Source organism: Aedes albopictus, chromosome 2 (assembly GCF_035046485.1).
Source record: "Aedes albopictus strain Foshan chromosome 2, AalbF5, whole genome shotgun sequence".
Classification (NCBI taxonomy): Eukaryota; Metazoa; Arthropoda; class Insecta; order Diptera; family Culicidae; genus Aedes; species Aedes albopictus.
The window spans coordinates 445,521,245-445,543,580 of NC_085137.1; the positions used below are offsets into that span (position 1 = coordinate 445,521,245).

The 22,336-nt window shown below is 46.2% G+C and overlaps 1 protein-coding gene across 12 annotated transcripts in view; it reads right to left on the minus strand.

Moving 5' to 3' along the window:
• Positions 1-175: 175 nt before the first annotated feature.
• Positions 176-22,336, minus strand: part of LOC109420211 (uncharacterized) — a 282,042-nt gene continuing 259,881 nt past the window's right edge. For 11 of the 12 annotated variants that reach the window (XM_062853818.1, XM_062853821.1, XM_062853816.1 and 8 more), the window contains 2 exons: positions 2,001-2,538; positions 176-1,949 (listed from right to left, as the gene is read on the minus strand). In XM_062853818.1, coding sequence (XP_062709802.1) covers positions 605-1,949; positions 2,001-2,538 — 1,883 coding nt within the window. In that variant the 3' untranslated portion in view covers positions 176-604. The remainder of the gene's footprint in view (positions 1,950-2,000; positions 2,539-22,336) is intronic. The other variant, XM_062853822.1, reaches the window with a different exon arrangement.

Below are 22,336 nucleotides of genomic sequence, written 5' to 3' on the forward strand. Positions count from 1 at the left end.
GATAAGTCCATTCACTCGCTTCGAGAATTGTGACACTAGATCGAGGTCGTTTCCAATCAGCATGGGAAGTTTCTAATTGGAGTGAATTCTTCCATTGAAATATGGATCAATGCACAAGTTCACCAGGTTAGTATTTGTTTCGTTACTTGCTAAAATTAAACTCGTTGAAATTGGAAATGAACATGGCAAACGACTGAATGAGTTTTTATTCATTAAACAAAACTTTATCAAACATAAAACACAAATTAGTTTTAGATGAAGAACTGAAAACGCGAGAGTTGTGAGTGAGTGGAATGGTACAATCCACGAAAACATAATTTCAAATATAGCCTATCAGAAGTGACACAAGTTTTGCTCAACCAGCAAATTTTAACTTTTTCCAGTTCAAGTAAACTTGTTTTCCTCCCTTGGCGCAACTCGAGCTTAATCGTCACGTAACCGATCTGACCTTAGATCTTTTCTCTTCTTTCAGATCGCTCGCGACTCTCGCCCCTAAGGTAAGTTCCCGTCCTAGTTCCGTTCAAACCATTCTAAAGCGTCCTGGTTTTGAAGAAAGTCCGTAACTGTACTCCGTCGGCAGCAGTTGGTCCCCCGTAAGCCACCCTTAGGCTAGCTGCATCTTCTTACAGTTGCACAGCCACTTGATGATCCGAGCGTTCCGTTCGATTATCGACGGCGGTTCGCTGGGCCGGTACAGGGCCGGATTGTTCAGACTATTGAGTTGACCTGCTGCGGCCAGCTGGCCGGGTGCGCCACTTGGCGGTTGTTCGTTGGTCGTTTCCGTACTGTCCGGCAGCCGGGTGGAGTCGATCGTACTCACGTCCGAGAAGAACACGGCACTGGATTCGTCCGAGTCACCCGTGTCCTCCGGCGATAACCGATGGATGTCACTACCCGAGCTGGACTTGTAATTAGGGGATTTGCGACCTTTGGGAGCGATGTATCGCTCGTAGGTTTCGTCGTTCAAGCCTAGTCGGTCGAAGAAGTGCTCCAGCTGTGTTAGACTGTCCGATCGCGATCGCTGCTTCTCCAAGAGTTTCTGCTGTTCTCGCTCTCTTTCTCGATCACGCTCGCGATCATTCCTCTCGGAAAGCCGGTTCCAGTAGCGATCGCTAATGTCGCTCTTCGATCGCAGTATCGGCCGGCGATCGTCGTCTCCGCCGGAGCTTCCGCGACCATCTCCGCAGCGAGAGTTCGGATTGCTGATGGCTGACTGACGGCCGCGGTTCTTAAACCGAAGGCATTTCTGTCGCTTGAACGTTCCCAATGGAGGGCTAAGATCCAGTTGCTGATCCTGGGGTGACAGTGGCGATACCGGAGACAGCGGCGACATTGGTCCGGGGTTCTTGTAGTACTTGCGAGCTGCCGATCCGCGATCTCGTGGTTCATCGTAGTACTTTTGTTTCTGCTTTTCGCTGTAGTTGTCCTGGAAGGCCTCCGGAACTTCAGGAGTAGTGAAATTCAGCAGACAGTCTGCTTCCTCTCGAATCTTGGCGCGGCATTCGATGCAGTCGTATCTTAGAGGTGGAATTCCGTAGGCGTAGTATGAGTTACCACTATGTTGCGTGGACGATCCGCTGTCACGGCGATAGTCCGCTCCTCCGCCCATCATAATGGATTCTTTCTGTTGCAGTTGTTGTTGTTGCTGCTGCTGTTGTTGCTGTTGCTTACAGCATGGTTCACTGTGGTGAGTGTAATGGCCGGATGAACCTCCAGAGTCACGGTTGAAGGAGCTTCCGGAACGATTGGAGCGGTTACCCCGGCTACAGCAACTCAGCGCTTCCGAGTGTGGTGAATGACGACTGATTTGGGAGTGCAGATCGGGAAGTGACTTGTGGCTGTTGATGTTGTACGACTGCGTAGGCGAGTAGTCGGATTCGTCCTGATGGGCAACCGCTTGGGAATGCGAGTACGATCGTTGGTAGTTGTAGCGGCTAGAACGATAGGGTCTATTATTAGATAGCTAAAATGCTGTTTTGAACTGTAGAATATCCACTCACCTATGACTGCTGTTGTGCTTCTCCGGTGAAGCACTATTCTCGGCGTATTCCGCCGGTGGACTAATCGCACGGTAGTCATCCGTGAGCACCAGACTATCGTGAACGCTGTACAGGTAGAGATCGTCATCCGCTGCCGCATGCGGTGGCAGCGATTGAGGCGATAGGAACGCACTGGGGAAGAACACCGAAACGTCGCTCGGCTGTTCCGGATGTACGGTCAGTTGCTGCTGGTAGTTCTTCGGTGGCTGGATGTACCCGATGCAATCGTTGCCGGACATGCCGGCTCCGCTGATGTAGGTCGTCTCCAGTGTTTGCGGACCGCCGTATTTAGAATTGAGGGCCATATCCGAGGGAATTATTGTCTCTTTGCTGTCGGCGGTGTTGAGTAGCTTGCGCAGTTTCGTTTGCAACAGATCCGAACCGGACGAGGCGCTTCGTCGGCTGGCGGGTCTTTGCTGTTGCTGGGGCTGCGGGTGGTGCGAGGCAGGTTGCAGCTGCGAGCTGGATTGCGGAAGCGTGCGGGATGGCGAAAGCATGTCTGCGAGAAAAGAGATGATCGTGTATTAGTCTGGGATATTTTTTTTCCAGAATAGCAATATGAGTAATAGTTATTCAGTGGAATAAACATATTCCAGTTGTACTTTGCATGAAATGTAAATTCTGATCCGAATTCTCCTACAGGTATTCTTCGATATAACGTACCCTCGATATAGCGAACCCTCGATATAGCGAATTCGATATAACGTACATTTTGCTTCGATATAACGTACAACATTGAAAATTTTTATTTTTCCCATGAATGACCCTTAGATAAACTACGAAATCACTCAAATCAATGTTTTGTTGCAGCATTAGCCTTGTTACCCAGAATTGGCGCAATTTGGGGAAAAATTTAGTGTACGTTATATCGAAGCAAAATGTACGTTATATCGAAGCACAAAAAACTAAATGACTTTTTCGTCAAAACTCAAGTTTTTCATTATTGGTTTTGTAAATTTTACCGAAATCATTATTCGGGATTAATTTCACGTCGAATACATCAATACTAACATAAAAAATATTAAATTTTTCTCTGCTTCGATATAACGTACACTTCGATATAACGTACAAAGAGAAAACTTTTTTGTACGTTATATCGAAGAATACCTGTATTAAGTATTAGCACGTATTAGCCTTTCAAAGTTTTCGAAGAATCTCTTGGCAGTAATTAAAAAGTGGCCTTAGGTGAATTTGATGGCTCAAAATTCATGATTTTTCATCCAGAAGCTTATATGACCTGTGCTGATAACCAATAATGGATCTGATCACTTCCGGGTACTTCGGAATCGGTTGCAGTAGGTAGCCAAAGGAGACACTTGAATAATATCTTTCAACTTCACTGTCCGACGGCTCAAAATTAATGCTTATTCGTCAAGGAGGCAATTGGTAGGGGAGACTGAGAAGACTTGATCCCTGGGGAGACTTGTTCCCCCCATGTTTTCTCGGAATCAAAATCATTTTTCTTCTAGCATATTTTTTCCAAAACTACTCCTGGATAAACGACTATGTTTTGGCTACAAGTGATTTCGATTGTACATTGCATTATTTTTTAACGGCTGATGGTTTGTTTTCAATCCCTCAGAAATCTTTTAGGCGATTCCGAAAAATCTCAATGACTTTGTGAAAATTGAATCAAATCGTGTCAAAATTTCACAGCACATAGTTTAAATAAAATACTTTCAAACTTATTTATCCAAATACGGCTGTTGTTAACATATTTTAATTAATTCAGCTTAGTATTCACAGCAGTGACATGGGGAGACTTGATCCCTCGAGGATTACACACACATTATACATGTGAAAAATAAAATTCTATTCGGAAGCCTCTATTTACTTGGAATTGTAGTCTATTCAACGATAAAATGTGTCAGATAATTATAACTTTAGTACAAACCAAGAAAAGACTCGAAAGAAAATGAATAGGAAGACTCTGGAATTATTTTCCCTTTAAATAAACCATGTGCTCAAAGGGGGATCAAGTGTCACCCATTTTTGAAAAATACATCATAAGACATGCCTCCATAAAAACACAATTTTGAAAACTTTGACAATAATTCAAAGGCCTTCTGTTGTGTATTAACTTGCAATAGATGTTTACCTGCCATTTTGTACGGAAATCGGATCTAGCTTTGTGTTTTTTCCTCATGTTTCAGGTAAATTTAGAAAAAGGGATCAAGTCTCCCCAGTCCCCAGTCTCCCCTACTGTTCTGGTGACCAAATCTGACCACTTCTGAATATTCCGAAATAGGTACCGTGATTTCGGGTGAAATTGATCAGTGGGGTGAAATTGATCAGCGTGAGGACCATTTTTATTTATTAAAAATAACGCTTTAAACCTAAAATAATTTGTAAACAATGTTCATCATTTGGCTCAAGAGTTATTGAATGATGAGTTAACATATTTTACAGCCACATAAACACATATTTCTGTATAAAATTCGATATTTTCCGAAATTGCGTGTTGGGCGAACTTCAAAGACACTTTCAAACTTTTGTTACCGTAGCTGTATCGCAAATGTAATGAATATTCGAATAAATGTTTCTAGCTGACAAGTATTCGCTAAACCCGATTTCGTCATCAAAAAATCTATAAATATTGAAATTTAAGCATAAAATTGTACTTTTCTGGAAGTTATACCATATTTAGTATGGGCATTGCATACTTTTAGGCGTTTTCTTAAAATTTATTTAACTTTAAACTTAAATAATTAAAAATTTAGTAAACTCGTAAAAGTTTTGCATAGCTTTTCGCATTCTGGGGTGGTTAATGCAGGTGGAAAAATATTTTCAGCACTTACAACAATATTCCACTGACTGATCAATTTCACCCCGAAAGTAAAATTTTTGATTTTTTATTTCAAATGATATTTTTTGTAATAAAATGATTTGCAGTAGAATTTTCAAGCTCGGCGATTGATGAAAACCATGGTCGTACTTGTTTTAATGCATTGAATGTAACCATATCGATTAGTATTCAAAAATTATTTACCAAAAACTGCGAAAAGTGATCAATTTCACCCGAAATCACGGTACTAGTAGAGACCCAAAGAGGACGATTTATGATTTTGTTGCAATTCCATTATCCGACAGCCTAAAATGATTATTTTTTTTTCATTTATAAGTCAATAGGCACTGTATCAATGACCAACAATGGATACTTCGGAACCGGTGCATCTGGTAGGGACCTAAAGATGAGACTTTGCAGAATTTTTTGCAACTACACAGTCCATCGAGATAAAGTTCATTATATAATCATGACTCACCAGATATCAATAAGATAAAAACGGGACATTTGAACTTTAAAAACGGGATGTTTAACCCAGATGTCAATATGACCCAGACAAGCTCGCTGAACGTGTATTACTTCATTGTGGTGCGCCTAACTTAACATCTCAGAAGGGTTGAGTGTGAAAGAAATAGACTGTTTCAAATACACAGTGTGGTTACTGCACAGCTAATCGCGTTCGGTAATTTTTACCGAAATCTCAACCGCTGAGCGTTCGGTAATGGATTTTTAACGAAATTCTGTAAAAAAATAACAAATTTCGGTAAAATGTTATCGTTTATCTGTCAAACTCTAACGAACTTCGGTAGAAGTTATAAGCGGAGCACCCAGCGGAATGTGATACGCGAGAGCAAAACAAACACGTGTGTTACGGTCGAGTATAAAAGTACAGAATGGTTTTATTTGTCAAAAGTTACACAGTCAAGTTCAACTACCCAAATGTATGATGGGATTTACCTAGTGAATAGTTTGTTCTTCACACCCCTCCTCAAACGAATCACGCTTCAATCCCCATGAAGGTTCGGTGCCTGGCAAATGGCACAACTGACAGACCCTTGGTGAGTATATCGGCCGGTTGATCAGCCGTCGGGATGTAGCATAAGTTCACCTTACCTTCTTGGACGCACTCCTTGATGAAATGTAGCTTTACCTCAGTATGCTTGAGTTTCTTGGATAAGCCGTCCGACTCTGCAATGGCGATTGTAGACTGATTGTCTTCGAAGATAACCGCAGGCTGACGGTCATGGATGCCCAATTCCGTGAATAGCTTAGAGATCCACAAAACTTCGCAAACACAGTCAGCCAGCGCATAGCACTCAGCCTCGGTCGAGGAAAGCGCCACGGTCCGCTGCTTCTTGGTGCTCCACGCTGTCGTAGCACCGTAGATCTGGATCAGGTATCCTGAGACCGAATGTCGGTCGTTCACGTCAGTGGCCCAATTTGCATCGGCAAACCCCACTATTTGGCGACCAGCAGTATCCGTTCTCCTGTAGATCAGTCCATATTCCGGTGTTCCCTTTAGATAGCGAAGCATTCTTTTTGCGTGTTGCCAATGTTCTTCTCCGGGGTTGCACTGGAACTGGCTAAAGTACGAGACGGCCGCGCTCAGGTCCGGGCGAGACGTCACCACCAGGTAAGTTATGCAGCCGATCAGTTCCCTATATGGTTTGTGCAAGTTCTGGTTGAGTTCCGCTTTCTTAAGCTGCAAGCCTAGCTCCATCGGGGTCGATAACGGCTTACATGACTCCATTCCGAAGCGCTTCAGCACAGAATCCACATACTTCGGCTGACTCAGCTTCATTACGCCTTTCTGTCTGTCTCTGTCGATTCGAAGTCCCAGGAACATTCGAGCTTCACCGAGGTCCTGCATCTTGAATTCCTTCCTCAGCATTCGCTTCACCGTCTTCACTTCGTCCAAGTTCTTCGCGATGATCAGGACATCGTCCACGTACAGCAACAGGTACACTGGTCCTGATTTGCCTGCCCGGACGTACAGACAGCTATCCTCCTTGCATCGACGGAATCCGCACCGTGAAATAAATTCATTGAAGCGGTCGTTCCAGGCCTTGGACGCCTGCCTCAACCCATAAATGGATTTGTTGAGTCTGCATACTTTATCCCCCTCCTCAAATCCTTTTGGTTGACGCATATAGATGTCCTCAGTAAGGACTCCATTGAGGAAGGCGGATGTCACGTCCATTTGATGGACTTCAAGGTCGAACTGATTGGCAAGAGCAAGCATTGTACGAACGGTTGACATTTTTATGACTGGCGCATACGTTTCCGAAAAGTCGAATCCGAAACGCTGCGTGAAGCCTTTGGCGACTAAACGCGCCTTCCGCTTCTGAACAGAACCATCCGGGTCGAACTTGAGCCGGAAAACCCACTTGCAGTCAATCGGTTTTCGCCCGGCCGGCAAGTCCACCAGCTGCCAGGTGTTGTTTTCAGCCAGTGACTTCAGCTCCTCGTCTATGGCAAGCTTCCATTCAGGCCAATCTTCCAGTTTCTGCAGCTCTTCGACGGTTTCAGGAACATTTTCGACGTAGCTTTCGGCGTTCAGTGCATATGCGATGCACAGGTAATCACTCAGCTTCTCTGGGGGCTTCCGAACTCGCTCACTACGACGTAGACCTTCTGCCGCGTCGCCGTTGTTCCCCTCCTCAGCTTGATCCCGATTTTCGCCGAACAGCCTATCATCCGCTTCATCAAACACCTCATCATCGGAATCTTCATCATTGCGGGAACCAGGAACGGAGCCGCCTCCAGCGTTAGGCAATTCACGCTGGGCATCCTCACAATCAGCAACGATTCTCGAAGAAAATGGTCCAAGCAGTCGACCATGACTCACTTTGTGGCCGACGTCGTTCGAACTCTCCGACTTGCATTCGATGTTCCGCTGTCGCAGGGCTGTTTCATCCACCACGACATCACGAGCGATGAAAATCCGCTTGCCGTCCCACAAACGATACCCGCCACCGCCGTATCCAACGAAGTAGCTGATCTTGCTGCGAGAATCCAGCTTTCCTCGCTTCTCCTTCGGAATCAGGCTGTATGCCTTGCTCCCGAAAATCCGAATCCTGGATACGTCCGGCTTATGCCCGTACCATAGCTCATACGGTGTTTTATTTGTGGTTAGCGCTGCCGTAGGGCTCCGGTTGACGAGATAGACGGCCGCCAACACAGCCTCGTTCCACATATTCCGATCCAGTCCGGAATCCGCTATCATTGCTCTGGCCTTGTCGAGAATGGTGCGATTGAACCGCTCACTGACCCCATTCTGCTGGGGAGTATATGGGACAGTGAACTCCACCTGAATACCCTTGCCTTTGCAGAAATCAGCAAATGCCTTGCCGACGTATTCCCCGCCGTTATCGCATCGTAAACGGCTGATGCTGGTATCGAAATGGGCTTCGACCATCGCTACGTAGGTTTTAAAGCAATCAAACACCTCATCTTTTGTGCTCAGGATGTAGACCGCACAAAAGTGAGTGAAATCATCTGTAAAGGTAACGAAATAGCGCTTACCGTTCCATGAAGCCGGGGACATCGCACCGCAGACGTCGCTGTACACCAACTCGAGAGGCCGAGAGCTCCGCGGAAGTGGCATATCCTGGAAGGGTTTGCGTGTCTGCTTGCCTTCCACGCAAGGGACACACACGCCACCGCCGCCACTGTTTACAGCTTCTTTCTGCAGCGACATTCCTTTCACCATATCTTCACGGATCATCTTCAGTAAGCCACTCTTCCCAATGTGGCCGAATCTTCTGTGCCACAGTTCGGCATTTCCGACAGCCTTCTGCGACACTAGCACCTCAGAGTTCACTGGTTTCTCAATGTCAACGTTCAGTTCGTACAGTCGATCCGACCGACTGCCCGTACACACAACCTCACCATCCCGTTTGATCACCGCACTGTTCTTGGAGAAAATCACTTCCATTCCAAGCTGTCCCACGCGACGGATCGAGAAGAGGTTGTAGTTCAAGCCCGGGACGAACAAGACGTTGTCGACGACGCACTTCAACCGACGTTTCCCGACGCGAGCCACGATATCCACTTTTCCCTTGTGGTGGCTACTAAGCACTTCACCCGATGCAACCTTTATCATCACTGGTGCATCTAGCTTCTGCACGTCTCGGAGGTATTCACTCGAACAAATCATGTGGTCGGACGCGCCGGAGTCCAAAATCCACTTGAATCCACCTTCCCCACACAATTTTTCGTTTTTGTCCACACAACTACTGACAAACGTGACCTCCGTTTCACTGACGTGCGCTTTTTCTTTCTTCTCGAACTTGTTTTCCTTCTTCTTCGGCTTTACGCCATCCGAATCGCGACGATGGGGACACTCCGACCGTTTGTGCCCCACCTTCCCGCACGAAAAACACTTCAGTTTCGATTTGGCACTTTTTCCGGCGAATGCCGTTGATTCCCCACTTCCTCTAGCATCGTCACAATGTTCGCGCTTCACACTTTCACTCAGCAGACGGGCTTTGACAAAGTCAAGAGTGCACTGGTCTGCCGACAGTGTTTCCAACACGGTGACGAGTTGTCCGTACGATGGCGGCATCGTTTGCAGGAGGTAAAATACCACCAACTGTTCCTGCAGTTTGATTCCGGCTGACTCCAAGTCCCGCACCATCCGCTCGAACTGGAGCAGATGCGCCTGAAGCGGTCCGGATTCCTCAAACTTCATCGCTGACAGCTTTTTCAGGAGGTAAAACTGCCCGGAGATACCCTTCCGAGCGAACGTATTCTCAAGCGTCGTCCAGATTTGCCGCGGCGTTCGCTTGCCCTTGATGTATTCAAGTTGCGAGTCGGCAATATTCCGGACTAGCACCGACTTGCATTTTACGTCCTTCTTCTTCCTCGCCAGCAGTTTTTCCTCCTTCACGCGCTTGACGTCTGCACTGTCGGTCACCAACACCTGAATTTCGGCTACCTCCTCCGGTTCCGCACGAATGCACTCGATGAGGTCCAGCTCCTCCAGGTGAATTTCCATTCGGAAACACCAGTTGTTGAAATTGGCACCGTCGAAAAGATAAACTTTCTTTTCCTCCTCCATTTCAACTCACTGCGCACTACCGACGACGTCAACAGCAACGAGAAAAACACTCACACTCGCGACGACTTTATTACAGCACGGCTCGGGGCAACACAACTTTTTGCCATACGCTGCGGGGCAGCTTCTTTCCGACGACCAAAAAAAGTTTCGCGACGCGTTCCAACGTGCTCACAAAAGGGGCTCGGGCTATGCTGGGACCATAACCTATAAGCGGAGCACCCAGCGGAATGTGATACGCGAGAGCAAAACAAACACGTGTGTTACGGTCGAGTATAAAAGTACAGAATGGTTTTATTTGTCAAAAGTTACACAGTCAAGTTCAACTACCCAAATGTATGATGGGATTTACCTAGTGAATAGTTTGTTCTTCACAGAAGTTGCTACCTTTACCGATTTTTTCCTGTAAAACAAACTTAACGGTTGAGATTTCGGTAAAACATTACCGAAGTCGGTGATTTTTTCTAACTGTGTGGTTATATTTGAAAGCATCTCAGGTCTTTTCACAAATGATCGTATGCTCTCCTAACTGTAAATTACATAAAGATATCTACGAGTGTAAATAATATTTTGAGATAACAAAATTATCCTTAAATCGTGTTACAAGGTTTTGATTCGTTGAAAAGTTATAGCGTACAAAAGTTAAAATTAACATGAAAAGAAGAAAAAACTATCCTAGATAGATTCGAAGCAATATTTAATTTACCACCTCGAAATCTCCATATTTTTGGATTAAACTTGGAGGTTTCACTTTTTATGTGCTTGGAAATGAATCATAAGGGCACACGATTCTGAATTTCTGAGAGCAGAAAGCCACACTACCGTATTACCCCGCTAATACGACACCGACTGTTGTCGAATAACCGGGGTAAACTTTTAATTCGACAAACTGATCACCCTACACGACCATGCTCATTGAAATTTGGCAACTCTATTTTTGTTTTTGTTTTGATTTCCGGATTTGTTATGGAACATAATTTCGACAGATATTGTGGCGGTGCGAATGAAAAGCTCGTTCTTTCTACGATTGTTACCATCCTCAGTTCATTCCGGTAGGTCTCCAGGCGGTTTAGGTGTCGAATAGCAACAACTCAGAACTTCCGGAATTAGCTTCTGCTACACTGAGGCAAAAACACTTAGGATTTGCATAAGTTATAACTTATGAATGGATGATTTTTCTGTTTCATTTCTCGCTTATTTATTTTATAGTTGTTGTGCTTGCGTTTCATATCGACAACTTATGATTGCCATAAGCGGCATTGTTTGATAAATCCCTATCTTCTACCTTGGACGTTTTGAAGTAAAATGAAAATTTCCTGCAAACCAGCAGCACGGTTGCTGCGATGTTTTTTTCTTGTCACCGAGTCGCTGCCAACTGTGATGAACATAACGGAAGCGCGCCAGCACCATCAATGCGAGAAGAAGAATTTTTTGATTTTTCTGTATCTTATTCCACTCCATGTCATTCTTTCAAGAGCAGTGAAGTGAAACACATGTATCATAAAAGGTTCTCTATTAAATCGTCAATATTGTTCTAAAACCTTGTGTTGATTATTGCCAAACCAATATTACAGTCCATTAGTCTGCCGATAAAGTGAATTGGCCCCAACATTGGTCCATTCGATCCGAATCTGATCCGGATTTTGAGCGTTCCACGAGGCTCCGACATCGTGGATTCCGACGATTCGTACCGGGCGTAGTGCAGTATCCGCAGCGCGAGTGCAAGAGGCATCGCAATCCGTGGAGTACCGCCATTTTGTCCGAGCGGAGAGCGTTCCACGAGGCTCCGACATCGTGGATTCCGTCGGTTCGTACCGAGCGTAGCGCAGTACCCATAGCGCAAGTGCAAGAAGCATCGCGATCCGCGGAGTGCCGCCATTTTGTCCGAGCAGAGAGCGTTCCACGAGGCTCCGACATCGTGGATTCCGTCGGTTCGTACCGAGCGTAGCGCAGTGCCCGCAGCGCGAGTGCAAGAAGCATCGCAAACCGTGAAGTGCCATCAGTTTGTCCGAGCGGAGAGCGTTCCACGAGGCTCCGACATCGTGGATTCCGTCGGTTCGTACCGGGCGTAGTGCAGTACCCGCTGCGCGAGTGCAAGAAGCATCGCAATCCGTGGAGTGCCGCCATTTTTCCGAGCGGAGTCCGTTCCACGAGGCTCCAACATCGTGGATTCCGTCGGTTCGTACCGAGCGTAGTACAGTACCCGTAGCGCGAGTGAAAAAAGCATCGCGATCCGCAGAGTGCCGCCATTTTGTCCGAGCGGAGAGCGTTCCACGAGGCTCCGACATCGTGGATTCCGTCGGTTCGTACCGAGCGTAGCGCAGTACCCATAGCGCGAGTGCAAGAAGCATCGCGATCCGCGGAGTGCCGCCATTTTGTCCGAGCGGAGAGCGTTCCACGAGGCTCCGACATCGTGGATTCCGTCGGTCCGTACCGGGCGTAGCGCAGTACCCATAGCGCGAGTGCAAGAAGCATCGCGATCCGCGGAGTGCCGCCATTTTGTCCGAGCGGAGAGCGTTCCACGAGGCTCCGACATCGTGGATTCCGTCGGTTCGTACCGAGCGTAGCGCAGTACCCATAGCGCGAGTGCAAGAAGCATCGCGATCCGCGGAGTGCCGCCATTTTGTCCGAGCGGAGAGCGTTCCACGAGGCTCCGACATCGTGGATTCCGTCGGTTCGTACCGAGCGTAGCGCAGTACCCATAGCGCGAGTGCAAGAAGCATCGCGATCCGCGGAGTGCCGCCATTTTGTCCGAGCGGAGAGCGTTCCACGAGGCTCCGACATCGTGGATTCCGTCGGTTCGTACCGAGCGTAGCGCAGTACCCATAGCGCGAGTGCAAGAAGCATCGCGATCCGCGGAGTGCCGCCATTTTGTCCGAGCGGAGAGCGTTCCACGAGGCTCCGACATCGTGGATTCCGTCGGTCCGTACCGGGCGTAGTGCAGTCTGCAGCGCGAGTGCAAGAAGCGTCGTAACTCCAACCCACCGTGAAACCTATGTGGCGTAAGTTTCTGGGCCAAGAAGACAATGAACAGCTGGAGTCGTCTCAACTAGAGGAAGCAACTGAGAGCGCCGGGAAAGATACCCCCAATACCAACCAAAGAGAGAAATTGATAATGGCAGAGCAGGAGCTGAAATCGATGATCCACAAGCGCGGTCTGGTGAAGGGTAAAGTGACCCGAATCTGGACAGCTCTTCAGACCCAACCAGGACAAGAGCTGACAATATCCCAACAACAGTTACGTGTTCATGCAAGAAATATCGAGAAGTATTACAACGAATACAACGATGTTAACGACAAGATCATTTCGTTAATTCCTGACAATCAGGTAGAAGCGCACGAGGCAAAAATTATTGAATTCGAAGACGTTTACAACAACACACTAGTGCTCATCGAAACGCTTCAAGATGCTCAAGTCCAGCAAGAAAACCAGCACATTGGAGCGGTCCCGATAAACCAACCACAGTATGTAATTCATCAGCAATCGCTGAAAGCTCCTTTGTCCACGTTTAATGGAACATATGAAAACTGGCCAAAGTTCAAATCAATGTTCGTGGATTTGATGAGGAACTCGCCAGATTCTGATGCTGTGAAATTGTTCCATTTGGAAAAGGCCTTGGTTGGAGAAGCTGAGGGTATCCTGGACGCCAAGACTATCCAGGACAATAACTACCAGCAAGCCTGGAGGATCCTGGAAGAGCGGTACGAAAATAAGCGTCGGATCATCGATATCCATATCGAAGGAATTTTGCAAATGAGGAAGATTGCGAAGAAATCATCGAGAGACTTACGTGAACTGCTTAATGAGTGTACAAGGCATATCGAAAATTTGCGGTTCCATGGTCAGGATCTAACCGGCGTGTCTGAGTTGATAGTGGTGCATATCCTATCTTCGTGTTTGGACAACGAAACTCGCGAGCTATGGGAAGGAACCATCGAACACGGTGAACTTCCGGAATATGAAGAGACAGTAGAGTTCCTGAAGAAGCGATGTCTTGTGCTTGAGCGCTGTGAAATGAACAACCCAGCAATGTCAAATTCCAAGCCGGCCGTGTCCAAGGCCTCAACGCTGGGAAAAGGTTCCGTGAAAGTGTCAGCTGCTGCATCAACGAGCAATGAAATTGTGTGTGAACTGTGTGGGGGAGCTCATTTGAACTTCAAGTGTAGTGTATTCCGAAATATGAATGTTGCTCAAAGATATGAAAAAGCGAAACAAGCAAATGTCTGCTTTAACTGTTTGCGAAAAGGACATCGCAGTGCGGCGTGTACATCGGAGCGCAGCTGTTCCAAATGTAGTGCTAGGCATCATGGGATGTTGCATCCAGAAGAGCAACTATCTCAATCGTTGTCTTCTAAGCAGGAAGATAAGGCGAATGTCAGTACTGTTCAGACTACTGCGTCTGATGAACCTACAATTTCCTCTCCGGTGGAATCGGACATCAGGAATACTGCGTCGGTGACAACATCGTGCTACGGCGGAGGAGCGCTGCAGCCAACCAAACAAGTGCTATTGCAAACTGCAATCATCGACGTTGTGGATCAGCATGGTCAGTTGCATCCATGCCGAGCATTGTTAGATTCCGGTTCACAAGCGCACATTCTGTCGGAATCAATGGCGCGAATTCTCGGATTGCCAGTCACCAAATGCAACATTACGATTGTTGGAGCGAACGCCGTGAAGACACAGTCAAGGAAAGGAATGAATGTTGAGTTCTTGTCAAGATATTCCAACTACCGGGACCGCATTGAGTGCTTGGTATCGGAGCGTCCAACCGGGACAGTACCCGCAGCAACAATCAGCGTGAAGGAACTGAACATTCCCCGTGAAATAAAACTTGCTGATCCTGTTGGATATTTGACACTGAGGCCAACACTGTCCTCAAAGGACAAAGGAAACTTTCGGTACGCGTAACGGCGGAGAAACACGGAGCAAACACAGAGATGCGTGTGCACGTCGCGGCGGTCGGTTTATTTAACAAAAACAATGTACAAACAATAACAAACAACATACATACATTTAGCAGGGCCGGCGCAGGGCAAGATGACAAACATCGCAACATATATTAGGCTGGCCCAAATATTCCAACACTCCTCCTCGATGTTGGTCATCACAATCACAAAGTCCGTTCACAAAGGTTACAATTTCACAAAGTCTTCAAAGTTCACATTGGACGCCACAGCCTACACAAAGTTCCTCCTCCTGCACCGAACACTTCTGCTTCGTCAAGTATTAACACAAAGTCCTATCACAAAGCCACAAAGTTTGTTCACAAAGTATCTAACACTTAGTATCGGAGTTCCTCGTCATAACAGTCATAAAATTCTTCTGGAATCTCCTCCTCAGCGCGATGCCCAGCTGCATTTCTCCGGCGGTTGCCGATCTCCGCTCCTCCAGCTATCTTCAGGGCATACAGCTCTCCACTAAGCTCCGCGACGGCTTCCACTCTTCCGCTGCGACTGACGATCTGGCACCTGGATTTCACAAAGTTCACTTTTAGTCCCTTCTGTGCCAGCTTCCGGACAGACAGCAGTCCACAGTCTAGCTCCGGGATGTACAGCACGTTCTCCACTTTCACGGTGTTCATTCTTCCGTCTCCATCGACGCACTCCAGGAAGCCTTCCCCGACACCGGCGGACCTGATTACTGAGCCGTCCGCCAAGTTCACTTCGACCTTCACTTTTTCATCGATCTTCTCGAAGAACTTCCGGTCACTGGTCATGTGGCTCGAGCAGCCACTGTCCACATACCAGCAGTTCCGCTTTCGCTGACCTCCCACGCCGAAACAAATTCCAGGATTCTTCTTCACCACTGTCTTCTTCACTTCCGGATCTCTTCTTCCTTCTTCACGAAGCATTGGGCACTCTCTCCGGAAGTGGCCCGGTTTCCGGCAGTTATAGCACACTCGCTGCCGCACTCGTCCGTTTCGTCTGTTTCGCACGTTCAGCGCCCGGTCGTGGCGCTCCTCGGACACACTTTGCCGCTTCTCCATCCGTCGGTGGTACTCGTCCATCAGCCGCTGCTTCACAAATTCTAGCGACTGGTCGGCGTCTGGACGGCTCTCCAAGGCCGTCACCAGTCCGTTGTAGGATTCCGGCAGACTCCGGTACACCATTGCCACTTGCAGCGAACTCTCGAGTTTCTGTCCCGCGCACGACAGCCGATCGAATAACTCTTCGATCTGGAACAGATGTTTCTCCATATCTGTTCCATCTTCGTAGTTGAAACTACACAGTCTTTTCAACAGGGACACTCGCGACGTTACCGTAGCCTTTTCGTGGTACTTCTTCAGCTTTTCCCACACTTCCGCTGCAGACTTCAAGTCTTTCACCAGCGGCAACTGATTGTCTTCAACGTTCAGAATGATCAAGGCCTTTGCTTTCTGATCCTCTTTCGACCACGCCGCATTCACCGGCACCGGCTTCACTTCAGATACCGTATGCCACAGCTCAAAAGTTATCAGCAGCATCTCGATTTTCACTTTCCACGTCTGGTAATTTCGATTATCCAAACGGGAAATCAAAACTTTTTCAGCCATTTAGATTTTCTTCGTTTTCTGTTGGCGCACACTGTAATCACGAAGGTACAGCCAACAACACACGCGAACGTACCCGACGGCGGTACACACAGACTCCGTCTCTTCAGTTCAATTTGCAATCGAACACCACGGCTACGGTAACGAATACACTAATCGCGGCACAAAATGGCAATAATCTTCTTCTCACGGCTGCGGGACACAAAATGGTGCACACTGAGCCTATCCGGCACTGTCTACCTCGTTCTGGAAGCCACTTGCTCCAGCCGAACGAGCGATATTTCCGCCGACCACTTTTACCACACAAAGTCTGTCCCAGTCACAGCTGTTCTTCCACACAGCAGCTGCACTCGCCGAACGAACGTTTAATTAATTTCTTTTCCCACCGACCGGCACCACACAGAAACATTCATCCGCGGGATGATTTTGCACTCAATCCGCAACTGTTCCGAGCACTTTTTCAACAGGGTTCTTCCGCACAAACTGGGCCCATGACCTGTTAGAATTCACTAAGCACGGAGGTCCACAAAGCGGCCCAGCGGAACCGACTATCGACCGGGAGAATTTTCGGTACGCGTACGGCGGATAAACACACGGAGCAAACACAGAGATGCGTGTGCACGTCGCGGCGGTCGGTTTATTTAACAAAAACAATGTACAAACAATAACAAACAACATACATACATTTAGCAGGGCCGGCGCAGGGCAAGATGACAAACATCGCAACATATATTAGGCTGGCCCAAATATTCCAACAGATCCACGTTTCTTTGAGCCAAACGAAGTGGATCTCATCTTGGCTTCAAACTACGTCTGGGACCTGCTCCGATCAAGTACAGTCAAACTGTCCAACGGCACGACTTCGCTGCGTGAAACTGATTTGGGATGGATCGTGACTGGTACGTTTGATCCTTATAATCAGGTGAGTCAATCCATGTTGCTATCTAATGTTACGTTACAAGACCCATTGGAACGTGCTATCGAGAAGTTTTGGATAGTTGAAGAGATTGTCAACTCCTCACCGCATACCAACGAAGAAGCTGAAGTTGAAACTCACTTCCTCGAAACATATCGTCGAGACGCCACAGGAAGGTTTGTCGTTCAAATGCCTTTCAAGGATACAGTCAGTGAGCTGGACGACAATCGAGAACTTGCTTTGATAAGGTTTCATCAGCTCGAGAAGAGACTGTTACGCAATCCAGAATTGAAGCGACAATACACAGCGTTCATTGACGAGTATGAGGCTCTTGGGCACTGTAAAGAGATTGACGAGAATAAGGACGTAGCAGGTAAAGGAAGTTATTACTTACCGCACCATGCGGTTCTGAAACCATCCAGTTCTTCGACAAAGCTGAGGGTGGTTTTCAATGCCAGTTCAAAATCTGGTAAATATTCGCTAAACGAAGTCTTGAAAGTTGGACCAACTATCCAGAACGACTTGTTCTCTATCTTGTTGCGGTTTCGCTGCTACCTGTACGCCTTTTCTGGTGATGTTGCCAAAATGTATAGGCAGATCGATATAGATGCCAACCAGACTGCCTTTCTGAGAATCTTCTGGAGGGCAAATCCAACGGAGGCCCTTCGGGTGCTGGAACTGACCACGGTCACGTACGGAACATCGTCGGCACCCTACCTGGCCACTAGATGTTTGGTTCAGCTGGCGGAGGAGGAAAAAGAGCGATTCCCGGTGGCTTCAGAAATGGTGAAGAATGATGTTTACGTGGACGATCTGCTGTCAGGAGGAGATACGGAAGAAGAAGCCGTCGATCGTCAGCGAGAAGTAACGGAACTGCTGGCTGAAGGCGGGTTCCCGATAAGGAAGTGGAGCTCGAATTCGCCGGAAGTGTTGAAAAATGTGCCTGAGGAAGATCAAGAAAAGCTGATTAGAATTGGAGAGTGCAGTGATGTAACAAAAACATTGGGTGTGATGTGGGAACCTCGGGAAGACAATTTGCTTTTGGTCGTTGAACACAAACAAGAAGTTAGTGATAAAATTACGAAGAGAAATGTACTTTCGACAATTGCAAAATTGTTTGACCCATTGGGCTTAGTGGCACCAGTGGTAGTGTTGGCAAAAATGTTGCTTCAAAAACTGTGGGCGTGTGGACTGAACTGGGACGATGAACTGGAAGGGGATACTCTTCATGAATGGCAAGACTTTCAACGTGCACTGCCTACACTTACCCAGATTCGTGTTCCGCGGTGTGTGGTGATCAGTGGAGCCATGCGACTGGAGCTTCATGGGTTCGCAGACGCTTCACTTTTGGCATACGGAGCTTGTGTTTATTTGCGGTGTATTGAAGAAGATGGCTCGGTTACCGTGAACTTGCTGTGCGCCAAATCGAGAGTCGCGCCGGTAAAGGGCGTTACTATTCCGAGGATGGAACTCCTCGCTGCACTTCTGTTGGCCCGTCTGATCGCAAAGGTAACTAGCGTCGTTCAGCTGAATTTATCTGGTTCAGTACTATGGTCAGACAGCCAAATTGTTCTGGCATGGTTAAATCGAGCACCCGGAACTTTGGAGGTGTTTGTTCGTAATCGTGTCGTGCAGATAAAGGATCTCACCGCAAGTTGTACGTGGAGGTATGTAAGAACTACTGAAAACCCGGCCGACACTGCATCACGTGGGCAATTGCCATTGCCTTTGAATAAGAATAGTCTATGGTGGCAGGGACCTGCGTTTTTGAAACAACCGGACGACATCGTACTGGAAGCCCCACCGGTTACAGAAGGAGAGATCCCAGAGTTGAAGGAAGCCGTTGTAGTAGACTCCATTTGTATTGCAGAAATGTTGCCTGTCTACACCAGGGTTAGTGATTTTCGCAAGATACAGCGAATAGTAGCGTACGTGAATAGATTCATACACAATTGTCGAAGTCGGGTCATCAACCAACCGAAGATCGTTTCGAAATTCATCACAATACCCGAAATGAAGAAGGCTTTAAGGTCTGTGGTTAGGACGATTCAAATGATGGAGTTGCCTGAAGAAGTCCGAGCTGTTGAGAACGGTGAGGTAACGAAGCGGCTCGCTGCTTTAAATCCCTTCATTGACTGCGACGGTCTATTACGAGTCGGTGGGCGCTTGGAGAATGCTGACATTCCATTCGAATCAAAGCATCAGTTGATATTACCACCGCATCCTTTGACTGACGCACTCATCCGAACTCTTCACGTAGAGAACATGCACATTGGTCCTACTGGGTTGCTTGCAATTGTTCGTCGTCATTTCTGGCTGTTGCGTGGTCGATCTGCTGTACGGAAAATAACTCGACGATGTTTGAACTGCTTCCGAGTAAAACCATCAGGTATCCAACAATTGATGGGTGACCTTCCTGGTGAACGAGTTACCGTTGCCGCACCATTCGAGTATACTGGGGTTGACTACGCATGCCCTGTAACAGTAAAGCAAGGTAAATATCGTCCAAAACTGGTTAAGGGGTACATTGCTGTCTTTGTGTGTATGGCGACAAAAAATGTACATCTGGAGCTGGTATCTGAACTGACTACAGAGGCGTTTTTAGCTGCGTTGGAGCGTTTTGTGAATCGCCGAGGATTAGTACGGAAACTGTTTTCTGATAACGGGACAAATTTCGTGGGGGCGTCACACGAACTCCATCACTTGTATCAGCAGCTCCATGATGATATGCACTGCCGGGGTATAAATGATTTTCTACTACCAAAAGAAATTGAATGGCAATTCATCCCTCCCAAAGCACCAAATTTTGGTGGCTTGTGGGAGGCTGGGGTGAAAAGCACAAAAACTCACCTCAAAAGAACCTTCCAAAACGCAACCCTTACGTTTGAAGAATTTGCCACTGCCTTGACCCACGTTGAGGCCATTTTGAATTCACGCCCTCTCTTCAGTTTGACTGATGATCCAAACGATCCTATGCCGATTACACCAGCACATCTGCAGATTGGCAGACCCCTGCAGAGTATTCCGAAACCGTCTTGCCAAGATGTACCAGCAAATCGGCTGTCTCGGTGGAGATATTTGGATAAACTGAAGGAACATTTCTGGAGCCGATGGTCGCGGGAGTACTTAACATCGCTTCAGACTCGTGGAAAATGGACATCTAAGGAATGCAACGTACAGCCGGGAATGGTCGTTCTTATTATTGAGGATGGTCTGCCTCCGCAAACTTGGAGATTAGGTGTAGTAACGAAGATTTACCCAGGGAAGGATTCCTGTGTGCGAGTTGTAGACGTAAGAACTTCTTCCGGTATCTTCAAGCGATCAATTTCCAAACTGGCTCCGCTACCAATTGAGGACAACGAGAATCTTCTGAATGATTCAGCTTCGCAGCCGCGGGGCAGGATGTTTGATAAATCCCTATCTTCTACCTTGGACGTTTTGAAGTAAAATGAAAATTTCCTGCAAACCAGCAGCACGGTTGCTGCGATGTTTTTTTCTTGTCACCGAGTCGCTGCCAACTGTGATGAACACAACGGAAGCGCGCCAGCACCATCAATGCGAGAAGAAGAATTTTTTGATTTTTCTGTATCTTATTCCACTCCATGTCATTCTTTCAAGAGCAGTGAAGTGAAACACATGTATCATAAAAGGTTCTCTATTAAATCGTCAATATTGTTCTAAAACCTTGTGTTGATTATTGCCAAACCAATATTACAGTCCATTAGTCTGCCGATAAAGTGAATTGGCCCCAACAGGCATGGTTGTGAAAAAATGATAATTAAAAACTATGAAAATCGTTTCAATAAGGGTATGGATTCCAATTTGCTTAAGCTTGGACAAACACACATTGCTTACAGATCTGTATGCGGAACTCGTTCGGAACTGAAGGACATAAAAAGTCAAATTGCCTTCATTTCGGAATTTCTAAAGTGTCCAAGAATTCTCCGCCCAAATCATCATCGAATAAATAAAAATGACAAGAAGCAAATTTGACGGTCATTTTTTTTGCCACAGAATGTTACCTGCTTATGTAAACTTAAATGAAAGAACAGTCAAACGCGCTCCTTGTCCTTTTATTTTAAATTATCGATCAAGAAAAGTCGATCATTTAACTTAATTGTATTGTATTCCAAAATACAATGTCATGCCATAATTCATCCAAAATTAATAAAGTTGAAATACGAATATTATTTTACTTGCGCCACGACATTCACAATTAACAATATCGTTTTTCATAAGTATTGGTAGTTGAATTTAATAAGAGAAAGCATACGATAATCATAATTTTTATCCGATGATATTCACAACTAAAAACTTATGATATTCGTAAGTGACTGGATATTGAATTTTTCCTTCTTAATCATAAGTGGAATTTATGGCTTTCAACAATAATCGTAGTGTCGCCAAATCATAATGGATTCTTAAGTTCTTCCTAAGTATTTTGCCTCAGTGAAGAGGAGCTGCTGCGGGTGGGAGTATAAGCGCAATATCGAACTGTTTTGCATTTACAGTGTACATCGCTGTGAGATTTGAGCACTTTTTAATTCGACATGTGTCGAATAAAGCGGGGTACGAATTAAAAAGTGTCGTATTAAAACGTGTCGAACCAGATGGGTAAGACGGTATAATACACATTAAGCTTTTTAATACTAAACGAATTACTGTAAGTGCTAAAATTTCTTTATATTCAGTTTTGAATATAATTATTTTATGAGAATCGTAGCTTAGCCCATTTCTGTTTTTCCTTATATATATGGGCTACAATTTCAAGAGACATGTTTGAGATCCAAATATCATAACTATTATATTATTATGAATATTGAAACAAAAAAAAATATTAAACTGTAAACTATAGTCAGCTTTTTAGCGAAATTTCAGATACTTCACATCAATAATATTTAGCAAGAGTGCTACTTTGCCAAATCAACATCTGTTTCGTTAAAAAATGTATGAAAAGAAAAAATATTTGATTTTTTCTACAAATTGTACTTATCTTTTTTTTCA